The 14,457-nt window shown below is 37.5% G+C and overlaps 1 protein-coding gene across 1 annotated transcript in view; it reads right to left on the reverse strand.

Annotated features, from left to right (window-relative positions):
- LOC122871760 (tubulin alpha-4A chain-like) overlaps positions 1-4,044 on the reverse strand; it is a 7,427-nt gene extending 3,383 nt beyond the window's left edge. Inside the window, exons 1-2 of the mRNA XM_044187098.1 lie at positions 3,893-4,044; positions 1-147 (exon numbers count right to left, since the gene is read on the reverse strand). The exon at positions 1-147 is cut by the window's left edge and continues 76 nt beyond it. Of these exons, the coding sequence (XP_044043033.1) occupies positions 1-147; positions 3,893-3,895 (150 nt within the window). The 5' untranslated portion in view covers positions 3,896-4,044. The remainder of the gene's footprint in view (positions 148-3,892) is intronic.
- Positions 4,045-14,457: the final 10,413 nt, after the last annotated feature.

The raw sequence follows: 14,457 nt of genomic DNA on the forward strand, positions 1-14,457 counted from the left end.
GGTGAAGGAGTCGTCATGGCTTCCAATGGGCTTCTTGCTGGGCATTTGGCCATCAGGCTGGATGCCGTGCTCCAGGCAGTACAGCTCCCAGCAGGTGTTGCCCATCTGGACACCAGCCTGGCCAACGTGGATAGAGATACACTCGCGCTATGGAGGGACAAAAGATAATTATTTATTATTATTATTATTATATTATTATAATAATATAATAATAATAATAATAGCAGTAAACTATTTTGCTGGATAGGTTAATGCCAACATTTCTGCTTTTAAACCTGTGCTGACCTGCTGAAAACGACAGTTGAGCGCCAGGAAACACCGGGCGGAGTCGACATGTTATGACCACTTTACAACCGCTTTTGTATTTGCATCACAGACAAATTTCTGTGTATTCAGATTTGCAGGTCTGGATCTGCAAACTTTGCAGAAAACTTAAAATGTTCAGATATCCTTTGCAATTAAAGATGTGACACATCAAATCAGGAATCACTGTTCTAAATAAACAAGCTGTGGTGATTAACACCGCCTTGTCAGAGTGTCTGTAGGGGCCAAAGTGCCTCCACACCCTGCTGAAGTATTTTTAGTTCCTAGGAAAAGATGTGGATTGGGGTGGAGGCGATGGGTGCAGGCTTGGCTGAGAACTGATGCAAGTTTTGTCTCATTATCTGGAAGGGAAATTTGGCCTGAGGGGGTTTAAGATGCAACATAGACTGTCCTGTTTGCTTAACTGGCCCTTCACGAGGAGATAAATGATAGAAATTCAAATGTTGTGAGAGAGTAGAAGGCAAATCCTTTCACAAAAGGAAAGGATGAAACCAACGTCATTCTTATTATTGCAGCAGTTAGTATGTCAACACAAGGCCAGCTGTCACTGGTAATATGAGAACACAAACATGTCAAGTATTGCTGTCAAAATATCATTGTGCCCCTTTTGGAGTCTTGTCATACCTGCCAAGACAAGAGTTTAGGTAAAACAAACAGTTATATTTATGTAGATTACATTGCATCATGTTTACAAGGTGACTTAGTGGTAAAAGAGGCTGTAGCTGCCCACAGCCTCTGAGCTCACTTCTAGAGGTAACGCGAGAGCCAGTGAAATATTTGTTGTGAAATTCTTGTGACGTCTCTCTTTGAGCGTCAAGCTGAGCATAAAAACAACCAGGCTCCAGCAATGCACAGAAGAACTGTCCGTCTGTCCTCCACAACGAGATCATTCAGCAGTCCTGAAGTATGTTTTACTTTTAAGACTATTGAATTGCTTCACTTTACAGATTGTTTTTAAAAATCACAAATTACCTCGAGTTATGTAATATGATTTTGATATGAGTGGAGTGACTTTCTTTCATGTTAGCCACCTTCCTTAGGGGGAGAAAAAAACAAAAACAAACTGGTTTTAGCTGTTTAAACTAGTTAACCAAATATACGATAAAGGGTTGAAATAGCTAAAAGAAAGTGCTAAATGGTTGAAATAACATTAAGTTAGCTAATGTAAGATACGGGTGGGGTTGGAATAGCTAAAAGTAGCCAAATTGATAAGTGCTGGATTAGCATAGACTGTATGTAAAGTTGGACGACGCCCAAACACCCGGCCGACTCAATCGTGAGCTGGCCTCAGCTGTCAATCATGATGCGAAACCCCCTTTTTATAGCATCAAGTAACTAATTAAAACCCAAGTTATCAGGAAAATGAACACTTGAACAAACAGTGTTAAGAACTACTTAAAATGACAGAAACCATCTTCGGAGAAAATTTATTTGACATGTATTTTGAGTTTTTAGTTTTGCCCATGTGCCATCCGCTAACATGGAGGGGGCGGGGTTTATGACCTATACTGCAGCGAGCCACCAGGGGGCGATCACGATGTTTTGGCTTCACTTTTGGGGAGCTGTCATGTCGTCCATTTTTATATTACGGTCAATGTGGATTAGCTAAAAGTAATGGATTGTTAGCTTAAAGTTACTGATAAATGGTTTTAACATTAGCTAAATTAACGGATAAAGTGTTGAAACAGTTAAACAGTTAATCTAAAAGTGGCAGTACAAATAACCAAACTGCCCTAAACATTGACAGTTCAGTTGTATCAATAGACAACCACCAGAAACTATAACCTTAAGCCTAAATGTGGATAAACCTGACAAATGTTTTTTCATTGTTTTGAATTTTGATCCCATGACCCGCCCATCCCCCCCAACAAAGCTGCGATAAAGCCAGAGGAGGGGTCACAGTGACACCGGAGCTGCCAAGTATGGCGATGGCAGCCAGCTCAGCAGCCAGCTATTTTGAGTGAAGCTTCAATCATGTGACCCACATAGCCAGCTAAACTACACCCTACTAACCTGTTTGGACTGCAGATTATATCATGGAAATAAAATGCTTTAACTGCAGAGTGCTGCTAAAATAAGAGGATCTGACCCAACTGTGGAGCATTTACATTTGTGTCTTAGCAAAATGCAACTGCAATATGCAGCATTCTGACAAAACTAATACAGAATATTACTGTTATGAAGCTTTGACATTTGTTGGCTGGATATGTGAAAACTGGAAGTGGTGGCCTGTTTGCTTGCTGGTGTTGCAACACGCTACATCCGTTCATGTTTACAAGACACAGCCTGTGAAATTTACCCTTCTGGGCAATGGCGGTAAACTGAGTGATTATCTACTTCCTGTATCTTGTCCTGAAACTGCGTCATGGCTGACTTTAGGGCCCCAATAAAGACAGTGGCACATTGTAGGCTACTCTAAGTCTGCTGTGTACCAAGTTACAGAAGAATCACATTTATAATTTTAGTCTTCCCCAGCTGAAAATGAACCAGAGGGATTTTCATGCTTTGAAGTATGTTTTTCCACATTTTGCTTCACAGTGGACAGCCACCAACTATAAAACCAAAATGTAACGTTAATAAAATAAACCTAACACACAAGATGCTAATAATCTCCATCTAAACCCACACCACACTAGTTCAAGGTGGAATCCCAACTCGAAAAAGGCGGGACGACTTGCCACACCTCCTCCCCCTTTCATGTTGTAACTCAGGAAGTGTCTGAAGTGTCTTTAGACTTTTTCTTCTAATTAACACCTAAAAAAACTGCTTTTATTCACTCCTGTCTTTCCAAATTACCTGCAAACATTACAACACACTCACTGTTTGTACTTAAAAAGTCAACAGCGTCATGGACTCGTGCTGGAGAATGAATTTAAGACTATTTGGCTCTTGCTTGCTTGTAAAAAATGTTGATCCAAGGCTAAGAGGGTTTATGTCAGGTCATGTGCCTGACCTCATGTTTGCTGATTTTTTTTGGTTGCATTTGAAGGCTGACTGGTGTATTTCTTTCAAATTAATGTATTCAGCAGACTGCAGACAAAAAAGTAGCAGCTTCGGGTCTAACACTGCAGGAATGCAGCAGCTTATCAGCATGGCTGGTGAGCAGCAGGAATAGAAATGTAAAATACACATGCGGCCTGCTGGAGGCCACATCAGCATTCCCAACCAGAACAGGCAAACAAGCACGCCCTCCTGACAGGCAGCCTTTTAGTACCCATATGGAAACATTTAACCTCTGCTGGAGCTGGAGCCACATGCCTGGTAGTTTCCACTGATTGATTCTATGTTTTTTTTTCCTACCATTTCAAGCAATATAAATGCCCCCCCCAAAAAAAAGGTGATTTCAGGAACACTAAAGTAGAAACAATAGACAAAGGCTCAAGCTTGTGCTAAGTTTTAGGAGAGTATTCTGATGTAACAGTAAGACTGTGATTATTATAAGAGTATTAAAGTGCACACTTCAGATATGACTCAGCACATAAAATGCAGGAAATGTTGCTTTTTTTTGGATGTTAGCTAAGTAATAATACCACATGTTAATAGCTAATAGTAATGACTGAATACTCACCATTGTGCTGTTGAGATTGTCCTTTCTTTAGGGGAGTACGTTCAAACTTGCAGGCTCTCACAGGGTATCTGTAATGAGATCTCTGTGAGCGAAGTGTCGCAGTAATGTGTGGCGCACATACTTTTATAGCTACAACAGGGGGCGGAGGAGGAAGAGGAGGAGCCATTAACAACTGCAACACTGTTTTCAAATCTTTTTTTCCTTCCTGTTCCGGCCTTTTCAGAATAAAAGCAACGCCCGAAGCACTCATGATCACTGCGTCAAGATTATTTCCGGTGGTGGAAATTGATGAAGTACATTTACTCAAGTACTTAAGTAGAGAGTAATGTAGTACTTTTTACTCCATTACATTTATCTGACAGATGGAGTTACTAGTTCAGATCAAGATTTTATATCCAAAACAGTACATTTAAGTACTGTACTTAATTATAAATTCCAAGTACTTGTACTTTACTTGAGTCTTTCCATTTTATGCAGTTTTATACTTCTACTCCACTGCATCTCAGAGGCAAATATTCCACTACATTTGTCTGACAGCATTAGTTACTAATTACTTTACAGATTCAGATTATTAATACAAAATATAAATCAACGAACACATGATTTTGAATCAGAATCAGCTTTAATGGCAAGGTATGTGTACACATATACGGAATTTGACTCCGGTTTTTCGTTGCTCTCTATGTACATACAAGAAATAGACATAAATATGGCTTAAAACAAGGACAACAAGCTCAACAAGGTAGACAAACATTAAGCTGAACGTCCTGAGCAGGCGCACGTCAAACCTACAGTAAAACACATGGATTAAGCAACCTGGCAGTAGGCCTATCTCCAAAAGAATTTCACACCTCACCTAAAATGGCAATATAGATTACAGCCACTAGATGGAGTCCTTACCATTTTGATTTTGTGTCCAGCTGGTGACGCCTCTGCCATTCCCACACTACTGTATACTGTTTACACTATGTTGAAGAGGAAACAGCCTCTGATTTTGGGCATTGCTGCCACCCATCCTCACTGTCTTTCCAGTGCAGAGGACCCAAAAGTGTACGTTTTGTTTCAGTTGGTGGTTATCCTGTTCTGTAACAAACCCTGCCATTTGTGGTCTGTTAACGTGCCTCAAGGCAACCTGTGCATGGTATGCTTGGACAGTAAGACCCTGTTCTAAAAAACATTTCTGGGTGGAAGTTTTTCTGACTGTGTCAACTTTATTACAATCCCGAAGGAAATCTGGTTTGCAGACAGGCAACGCAAAAGGTCGCAAGAACACACTGGTGATAATGAACATAAAAAAAACATAAAAACAAAACATACCTTCAGAAAATATTACCAATATTTTTCAGACATTTTGCTAATATTTTAGCAATTTTTTTTTTACATTTACATTTATATTTAAAAACAGGAGCAGCTCAAGGCAAAAATAGAAACACCAATACCATCCTGTATAAAAGAAAATGGAAGATTAAGACCAACACCAATATAGAGCCAAATGTATGTCAGTGTATTACGGTATATGGTACATTTTATATATTTACTTGTCTAGATTGTTTTACTCAATCAAGCTGCTGTTGAGGTTTGTACTTTTAAAAATAAAAATTTCCCAATTTATGTTTTTTTCCTTTCATGCGACAGCTGACATCACAGCTGATGTTTTCTAATCAAAGTGACCAGCAGAAAGCTACATAGATGTAGCAGATAGATAGATAGTTCTCGTCCTGTCTGTGTGCAACTCACATAAAATGTTTTCTTGTTCGTCCACTTGTTCTGTGATTTAAAAAAAAAAATTATAGTAGCATTATCAGTGAGACTACTACATGATGCTTTATGACATTGGGTATAAGGGAAGAAAAGATGTAGTTTATTTGGGAAAACATGTAGTTCCTTTCTCTCAAATTCAGTTTTGACCCCACAAATGTTTTCCATTTATGGTCATTTGTGAACTTTACCTGTCCATCACTCTTTACAGGAATGCAGAGCTGATCCAGGAGCCTTCAGAGGCCTGAGCTCATCGCACCAGGCCTTCGGCTCTGAATGTAAACGTCCTCATAATCCTCAAAGTCCTCCGGAGCCTATAGCTTCATCCCATGAACCGCTCATTCCTCTTCAAACACTCCCCTAAGCATCTTTTTTTGGAAAGGAGAGATAGTTTGCGATAGACGGATAATGGAGATCTTTTTCAAGTGTTGTGTTTCGTCCTCCTCCCCCTCGGAGGTCCACAGATTACTTTTCTTTTACATCTTCCTCAGTGGTGAGACTGTAAACTATTTCTTTATCCTGACAGTTTGGCAGCTTTTCTTTGCAATGGCTTGAGTTAAAAACAAAATTCTCCATCTTAAAGTCATTTAGTCAAGTCAAGTAATTTATTTGCAGGAAGAAGCAGCACATGTACAAACACATACAGATAGTTTTGCAGGTGCAAATGCCAAAGAATAAAAATGGCCTTTGAGATATGATCTAAGTGTTTCAATTGTGAGATTGGTCAATAATTATTTTAATTTACTGAACATTAAAACTATAACTTCCCTAAAGCAATTATTAAAAAATGGCTAAATTAGGTGCAACAGGTTCAAGCTTTCAATGCTCTTAATTCTAATACATTATAAACTGCCTCTTAGCTTTTTCATTTTTTCTTATCTGTATTCTTCATGTTGCAGCTTGCGTTGCTTTTATCATACACCCTTTGTTTTATTCTGAATTGCGTACATAATACAGTGCTTTTAATGTCTTCAATTGTCTTAGTGTGTTTTTACTGTGTTTATGTTTCATGTGTTTTTATGCCTTGTTGCAAAAAGAATTTCTTCTTGTGGGACAATAAAGATCTGAACTGAGCTGAAAACTACCTGCACATATCTCAGCCAGAGAATCTGAAAAATCAGACAAAAAGCTTGAAATGTAACAAATGAAATAACTTGGTAAAAGGCCATTTGATTTCAGGCATTAAGATCTGTTTACTTATTACAAGGAGCGCTCCTACACCTGTGAAAACAGTTTTATAATGCCTTTAGTGTATAATGTCTTTAAATAATGGTTAAAATGTGGATTGTGGAAATGCATTGTGGGAAATGTAGGAACCAGAGTTTTTGGAGCTTGACTCATATTGGGCACGAAAAGTCATAATGGACCATTTGTTTTTAAATGTCTTTTCCAAGTACCTGAACTTTATAGACATGTAGTACTAGATTGCTGAAGTACACGTTTAAAGGTACATTAATGTACACTGATGCACATATAGAGTCCACTCTGCATGGTTTTAATTTTACACCATTTTATCCCTATATGATGATTATGTCGTTGATTATACTTTGTCCACATTAAGATCGCATTATGTACCTTAAGTTTTTTTGCAGGGAAACAGGTTGTCCAACGAAAGAAATAACACAGCAGACTAACTTAAAAAAAAGTGCTTTTCCTGCTTATTTCTTTACCCAACGCTCTTCTGTCGTAAATACTGATTCAATATTTCTCATATCTGTTCTCAGGAAGTTGTGCAATCAACCCTTCTGCGTCTAACTGTGCTGCAAAATTGGTAATGAAGATATGAAACTTTATTCCACTGTTGTACAAAACTTTGGTGTCAGCCAAATACCTGGAAATATAAATGTACTGAATGTAATGTATGTTCTGTATTTATGTGAGACTTCCATTCAAAAACATATGTGCATAACAGTAGAATATTTAGCCCTAATTTATAGGTGTAACATTATGCAGCATTGTTTCAATTCAGCCAGTCAACCGTCAACACTGGAAGTGCATATCCAATGAAACGTAACACTCAAGATGAATGTTCATATAAAAGTCAACAGAACTTGGTATGTTTTTAACTTTGCTGTGCATGCTACACATCTGCAATTTAACATCATTAAATTATTGTGTCATTAGGATTTTAGACATTAATTTCAGAAATGTATGCATTTTCCACTGCAAAAAAAAATAAAAATACTGTGAAGCAGATCTGATGGGTTGTTACAGTACAAAACAGGAAGAGGGTGCTGTTCTTTCAGAGTAAACCGACAGAATGTTTGTGATGATGAAGAAGTGAAACGTTGATGGAAAAATCTAATGTTTGCCCTCTTGGGCAGGAAGCAGGATTATATGGGTCATTTCAGAATAAACACTAGAAATAACCATGCCGCTGGTGTCAGATGGAAGTCTCCAGCATGGTCCCTGTCACGGTAATCATCACAAGATATTAATCAGACGATGTGTACAATCTGCAGTATAGCTCATTTAAACTTTGAAGTCAGACAACTTTTGAGAGGAATTCACTTTAAGGACTCATGTTCGTGATAATAACCATCAGGATTTAAAAGAAAACAGCCTTTTCATGATAATACAATGTTTGTAAAGCCTGATCACAGATGTAGAGCCCTGTAATGGAGGGGAGTGCTCAATAATGCAGGTCACTGCAGTCGCAGGTTTCTCTGGGTGTTCTTCTGCATACAGATGTAAAAATGAGATGTGTCTGCAGTCCAGAGTCCCTGAACGTCCCAGAAAGAAAACCTCTGTTCAAACACAACCCCCTACCCCCAAACAGACACACAGGCCTGTGATGTCCCCTTGGAATAAACCAAATTATTCAAGAAACCAAAGTACCAAATGTTTGAACTTTGGTTATTGCTTAACTTTTCATCAGGTCAGACTTTTGGTTTGTACTTTGATTTCTGACCAAATACCAACAAAACTAACGACGTTCCCATCAGCCTCAGCTGTACTATGTTTAGCGCTGGTTAGTAAATGTTAGCCAACATGCTAAAATAAGTTGGTGAACACGGTAAACATTATACCTGCTAAACATCAGCATGTTAGCATTGTTACTGTGAGCAAGTTAGCGTGGTGATATTAGCATTTAGCTCAAAGCACAGCTTCACGGAGCTGCTGGCATGGCTGTGGACTCTTAAGACTTGTTTAATAATTATAGAGAAATTCTGATCCTACTGAGAAGAGAGAGCGTAGACATGCATTTCTAATCTGGATGAATTATTTTAATCCCTCAAACTGTAAAGACTAAAGTCAGCTGATTGAGCCTACATGTATAAGACATTGCAGTGACAGTTGCCATTGCCAGCCAAACGTAATTTAGCAAAAACAAAATATGCAAGAAGCTTGTTGTGGATTGTTCTAATAATGTGACACAGTAAATCCCTTCTGCACAGTATTACCAAACTCCTGTCAATAATTAGCTCTGGATTTGGATTAAAAAACTGAAGTGGGATATTTCAGGTTCTTGATGCATCACCTGGGATCCTCTGTGTGTATTCTGCCCTTTGTCTCGGGGCTGAAATAATCCAATCCACTGATTCAAGTGTTTAGATGACTGCTAGCTGTTAGCAGAGTATGATAATTTCATTTGTAACTGAGAGACTCCCTGAAGGATTTACACTCAGAAATAAGGAACTCTAATTCCTTTACAATTATTATCTGTTGCTTCGATGAGCTGCTAAGTGGACCCCACATCCTGGCAAAATACTTATCTGTTTTAATTCAAAATCCACTAATTGCTTTCCTAAACAAACGATGCTCTTGGACTCAGAGTTAGCTTCAAGCAATTCATAAACAGCCACGTTGCTACTAAGTATAAAGTACTGAAGAAAAAAACGTTTTTTCCTCAGCTATCTTGTACATTTGTTAGTTTAATAAAATCTTTAATTAAATAAATGAATATGTAATTTAAAGGTAGCTTAACCACATGAACTCATGTTAATTCCACTAGAGTCAGAGGCTACAGAAGCGCAGCTTCGGCTACATCATGCTGTCCCCCCCCCCAAAAAAAATATACATTTGATGTTTTAATAATTTCTATAATAAGGTACGATGTCAAAAAGTCAGATTCTGGTCTTAACTTAGTTTTGACAAAATATGTAGTTACTGCGTTTTGCCTTCTTGGGGCAGAATAGGCATCTACCTCTAACTACTTTTCATCTACTTAGAGATGTAGTGTGAAAACAAAACATGACATACGTTTCATTTATATATTAAATTCGGACATTGTGCTGTCATATTGTTCTTAAGTATTTCATCTTCTATGCATTTGAGTTTGTAAAAAGCAGAAATAAATTAAAAGTGTGATGTTTCCACAACCGGGTTCCTTGTCTTTGAGAACGATGGTGGATCAAAGTCCAATTCGCTTCAAAGGAGTCTAAATTGACCTCATGAATTTGAACTGCTCTATCTGCAGTTATATTATGTACTGCTTGTGCTTTTACACTTGGCTGTACACTGGTTTACAAAATAGGCATTGTGTAAGGAAATAAATGAGGTAGATAAAAAAATATCTGTTATAAGTCAAGCTTCTGCAGCTCAATAAATATAATCATCTCAACATAAAAATATGTAACTCTGATCCATTTTAACTCGCCTAAACCACATTGAACAATATGTTTTAGAAATGTGGGATTGATTTTTGGATTACTCAGAGTCATAAGGAGATGAGTTTTGATGATTGAAAAAAGCTTGAAATAACAACAACAGTTTAAAATGATGATAAAGACTGAAACAATTTCACTGCACTTCAAGGAGACCAGACAACAAAACTTTAGTATTAAAAAATGCACTTTCATTAGGGTTCCAAGAGTTATTATCATTGAAAGATGGTGGTTTTACTGATTAAGTGATGTCTGTGGGTCTCCAAAAGTGGCTTGATTTCAGATTAATAAATCAGATAAATATTAAAAGTGATTGTATTATTCATTGTCTAAGAGCAGGTCTGGCTGTTTGGCATCCATTCAGTGGATGTTGAAATTGAAGCACTTTATGAGCTCATATTCACAAGAATGGATCGATCAAATGTTATATGTGTGCCTGCCAACAAAATCATTTATAATTACAGCAACTATAGAAGCATCTGATAAGTAATCTGTAATAATCTGTAATGGATTACACGTTGAAAGTAACCAGGGGTCCCTGCCTATAAATCCGTCTTGATGCCCGCGGTCTCTGGGCTGGCGGTGATAAGGGTTAAGCTGTATTGAAGCTGGATGGATGCAGAGATCAAAGTCGGTGGTTAGAGCCTCAGAATAACCCCACAAGTCGTGCTCTCGAGATAAAATACTTGATGCTCCTGTGCGGCCACAACCGGCCCTGAGGGCCAGGAGGCTTCAGCCCCCCCCCCAAAAAAAACAACCTGTTTGTGGTGCAAGGTGAGTTGTTGATTGAGCCAATCAGCAAGACCTCAAAGGGGTGAAGATGTTCCTGTTTTAGGTAGCAGCTGAAGTCTCCGTCTCCTGTATTTTAAATATCTTTATCTATAATATTTCTTTATAGACTCCCTATTCGTGCCTGGGATCAATAGCAGTGCCATAAGGACTTGACATACACTACATGGCCAAAAGTATGTGGACACCCGAGCATTACACCCACATGCGATTGTCCAAAACCACAGCCATTAATCTGCTGCAAGATCATTGGTGAGGTCCAACACCGATGTTGGGTGATGAGGTCTGGCTCAGAGGTGGCGTTCCAGTTCATCCCAAAGACGCAGGCCAGTCAAGTTCTTCAACACCAAACCGGGGGAAAACCATTTCTTTATGGACCTGGCTTTGCGGCTTTGAAACAGGAAAGGGCCTGCCCTGTTGCCAACAGCTGCTAAAGCTGGAAGCACACTATTGTTTTAAATATCATTGTATGCTGCAGCATTACGATTCCCCTTCACTGAAACTAGCCCAGACTATGAAAGACAGCCATATAGTTTGTTTTTTTTAAGTATGTGGTTATTATGTGTAATTATGGCCTTCAGAGTCACCACATCTCAACGCAACTGAACACCTATGGAAGTATGTGGCGCGGCATGTTAGAGCTCTCCTCCACCATCATGCGAACTCCGAATCAGGGAATATCTTTTCGATTAAGTTGATTTTTCTGATTAATTGTCTGTGTGAGTGTCAGAGAACTGTCCATCACAATTTGTCTTCAAGTGTCTTGTTTTGTCATTTCAACAGTCCAAAAAACCCAAAGATATTCAGTTTGCTATCACATAAGATTAAGAACAGCAGCAAATCCTCACCTGGAGTTTAATTATTCAATTATTCAGTTATTAAAATTGTTGTTGATTCATTTTCTGTTGATTGATTATTGAAGAATGGTGTTCATGCCTCCAAGCATTCAGATCTTTTACTTAAGTAAAAGTAGCAATACCACAGTGTGGACATACTCTGTCACAAGTAAAAATCCTGCATTCAAACGTACAAAAAGTTACTTAAGTAAAAGTACAGCAGTATTAACATCAAAATATACTTAAAGTACCAAAAGTACTTATTATGCAGAATAATGTTTATTATATTATTGAATGATTATAATTACTGATGCATACTTTATATATTGCTGGGTAGCTTGTGAATTCTCCCCTGAGGATCAATAAAGTCTTATCTTAACCTATAATAATACACCTTCATTTATTGATTATATTTTGAAATATGAATCTGAATCTGCAAAGTAACTAGTAACTAAAGTACAGTATATCCCTCTGAAATGTAGTGGAGTTGAAGTATTAAATAGCATAAAATGGAAATACTCGAGTACCTCAAAATTGTACAGTACAGTACTTGAGTAAATGTACTTAGTTACCACTGGTTATTTCTCTCTACTCTGTATATATGGGCTTTATGAATAAAAGTGATACAAACACCTTATTAAGACACTTTATGTTGTAGTACTGCTGCTGCAGTACTCAGTAGTGACCTTGCCGCACTTAATGGAGTCTTTTAATATCCATACCTTTAAAATTGCTATAGGAGCTGGCATTGTAGCTCTGCTGTGAAATACCTGACATTGTATTATTACCATCTCTCTCTACCTGTCAGTCACCGTCATCAGAATAAATTGGATGTTTCTCAGATACTGTTATCGATTCATTTCTATCTCGGCCCCGCCATGCTGAACAGCACTGAACAGCCTCAGCTATTGATCTGCAGGCCTATTTAAACCTCCATGGGAACATCATCCTATACATACACACACATATATATATATATATATATCCCCATAAGACCTTTTTAAAACCATAAAATCAATTCTTTCTGCCAGATAGAAGAAAAAAACATGTCACATTGTTACAGACAAGGATGAGTAAATCAGCTGGAATGATTTATAATGATTTAATTTCCCCCCGTTGATCTGATTATGATGTAATAGATAACTGGCACATATTTAGGGTTTTAAGGATTTGGTTGCTCACTGGAGACTGTGGTCTTTTAAGGTGAAAAAGCCAAATTTAATGGTTTTCCCCAAGTGGATTTTAATTCTAATCATAGTGACAAGCTTTAAGGATGAGCAACAGGAGGAAAAGATTGTATTTACCTCTGTGATCAGCAGCTGTATGTTAATGTATTTCCCCTGTTTGACTTTGCTTGGTGCAGGTGCCTTTATCTTTACTAACAGCTGCAGAAACTGACTTCTTTAATGCCAGATCTAACCGAAGGGCTGCAGAAATGTCAGGTAGCCAGCGGCCATTTAACACACACACACACACATATACACATTTTTTACTCCTATCTTCATGTCTTGCAAAATGATGTATGAAAGTTGTCAACTCTTCTGCCTTGCTGAAAAACCTCTCTTTTACCTTGACCTTTGACATTGACACACACATATGCACACACACATGCAGATATGTAGATTATGGCCCTCCTTATAGCAGAGTTTGTTAATTATTCTCCAAACATTGCTTTTCTCTTCTAAAAAGGAAAGAATTGTTTTAAAAAAAGTGATTTCCAGCTAATCGGTGTGGTTTAGGAACAGTGCTCAGATTACTGCGTGTGTGAATTTTAGAAAACAGCAAAATGATAAAACTAAAAAATGAGATTTAATGCAAAAGTAGTCTGTTTCTTACAAATTTTCAACATCATTTGAATAAATGTATGTTATTTTTTTCAGTATCTTGTATTATTTTATGTGTTCTCCCTTGTAAATGAGATCTTAATCTCAATGGGACTTACCTGATTAAATAAAGGTCATATACTGTATATAATCACTTAATGCCTACCTGACTAAGTAACAAACAGGGGTGGAGATTTCATCCTTGTATTGGGTTAGGTATCAAAAAAATAATAATAATACAAAAAAATAATGTCTTGGCAGCCTATGAACTTGGTAGAATAAAAGAATAAAATAATCACATACATTAAATTAAATCATCTGAATATTTCCCTATACACCTCAATATAATAACAAGGTGATTTATTATAAGGAAGTATTTCTTAAACTTTCAGAGAACACAATAAAATGCGTTCAAAAGCAACTTTTCCCTGTGAAAACCTTTTATCTCTGTGTGCAACAGCCATCAAAACCGAAGTTTCCAGGTTTAAAGTGTGTTTTTTTTTACACACATGGCTGCAGCAGACATCATCCTGCGTGCAAAGTTACCAATAATTCATGTGACTGTAAAATAATTACTTGTCTTGAAATAGGCATTTTATGTCAGGAAATAAATGTTATAAAAGTAAAAAAAATAATTAGCTTTTGAGTCATTGCAAAAGTCTCCTAAAAGACTTTCTCGGATTTTCTTTCTCAAAAATAAAATTAAATTAAAAAAAAAAGAAATTTAGTTGAAAAAAAGTCCAGCAGCAGTA

This window comes from Siniperca chuatsi, linkage group LG24 (assembly GCF_020085105.1).
Source record: "Siniperca chuatsi isolate FFG_IHB_CAS linkage group LG24, ASM2008510v1, whole genome shotgun sequence".
NCBI lineage: Eukaryota > Metazoa > Chordata > Actinopteri > Centrarchiformes > Sinipercidae > Siniperca > Siniperca chuatsi.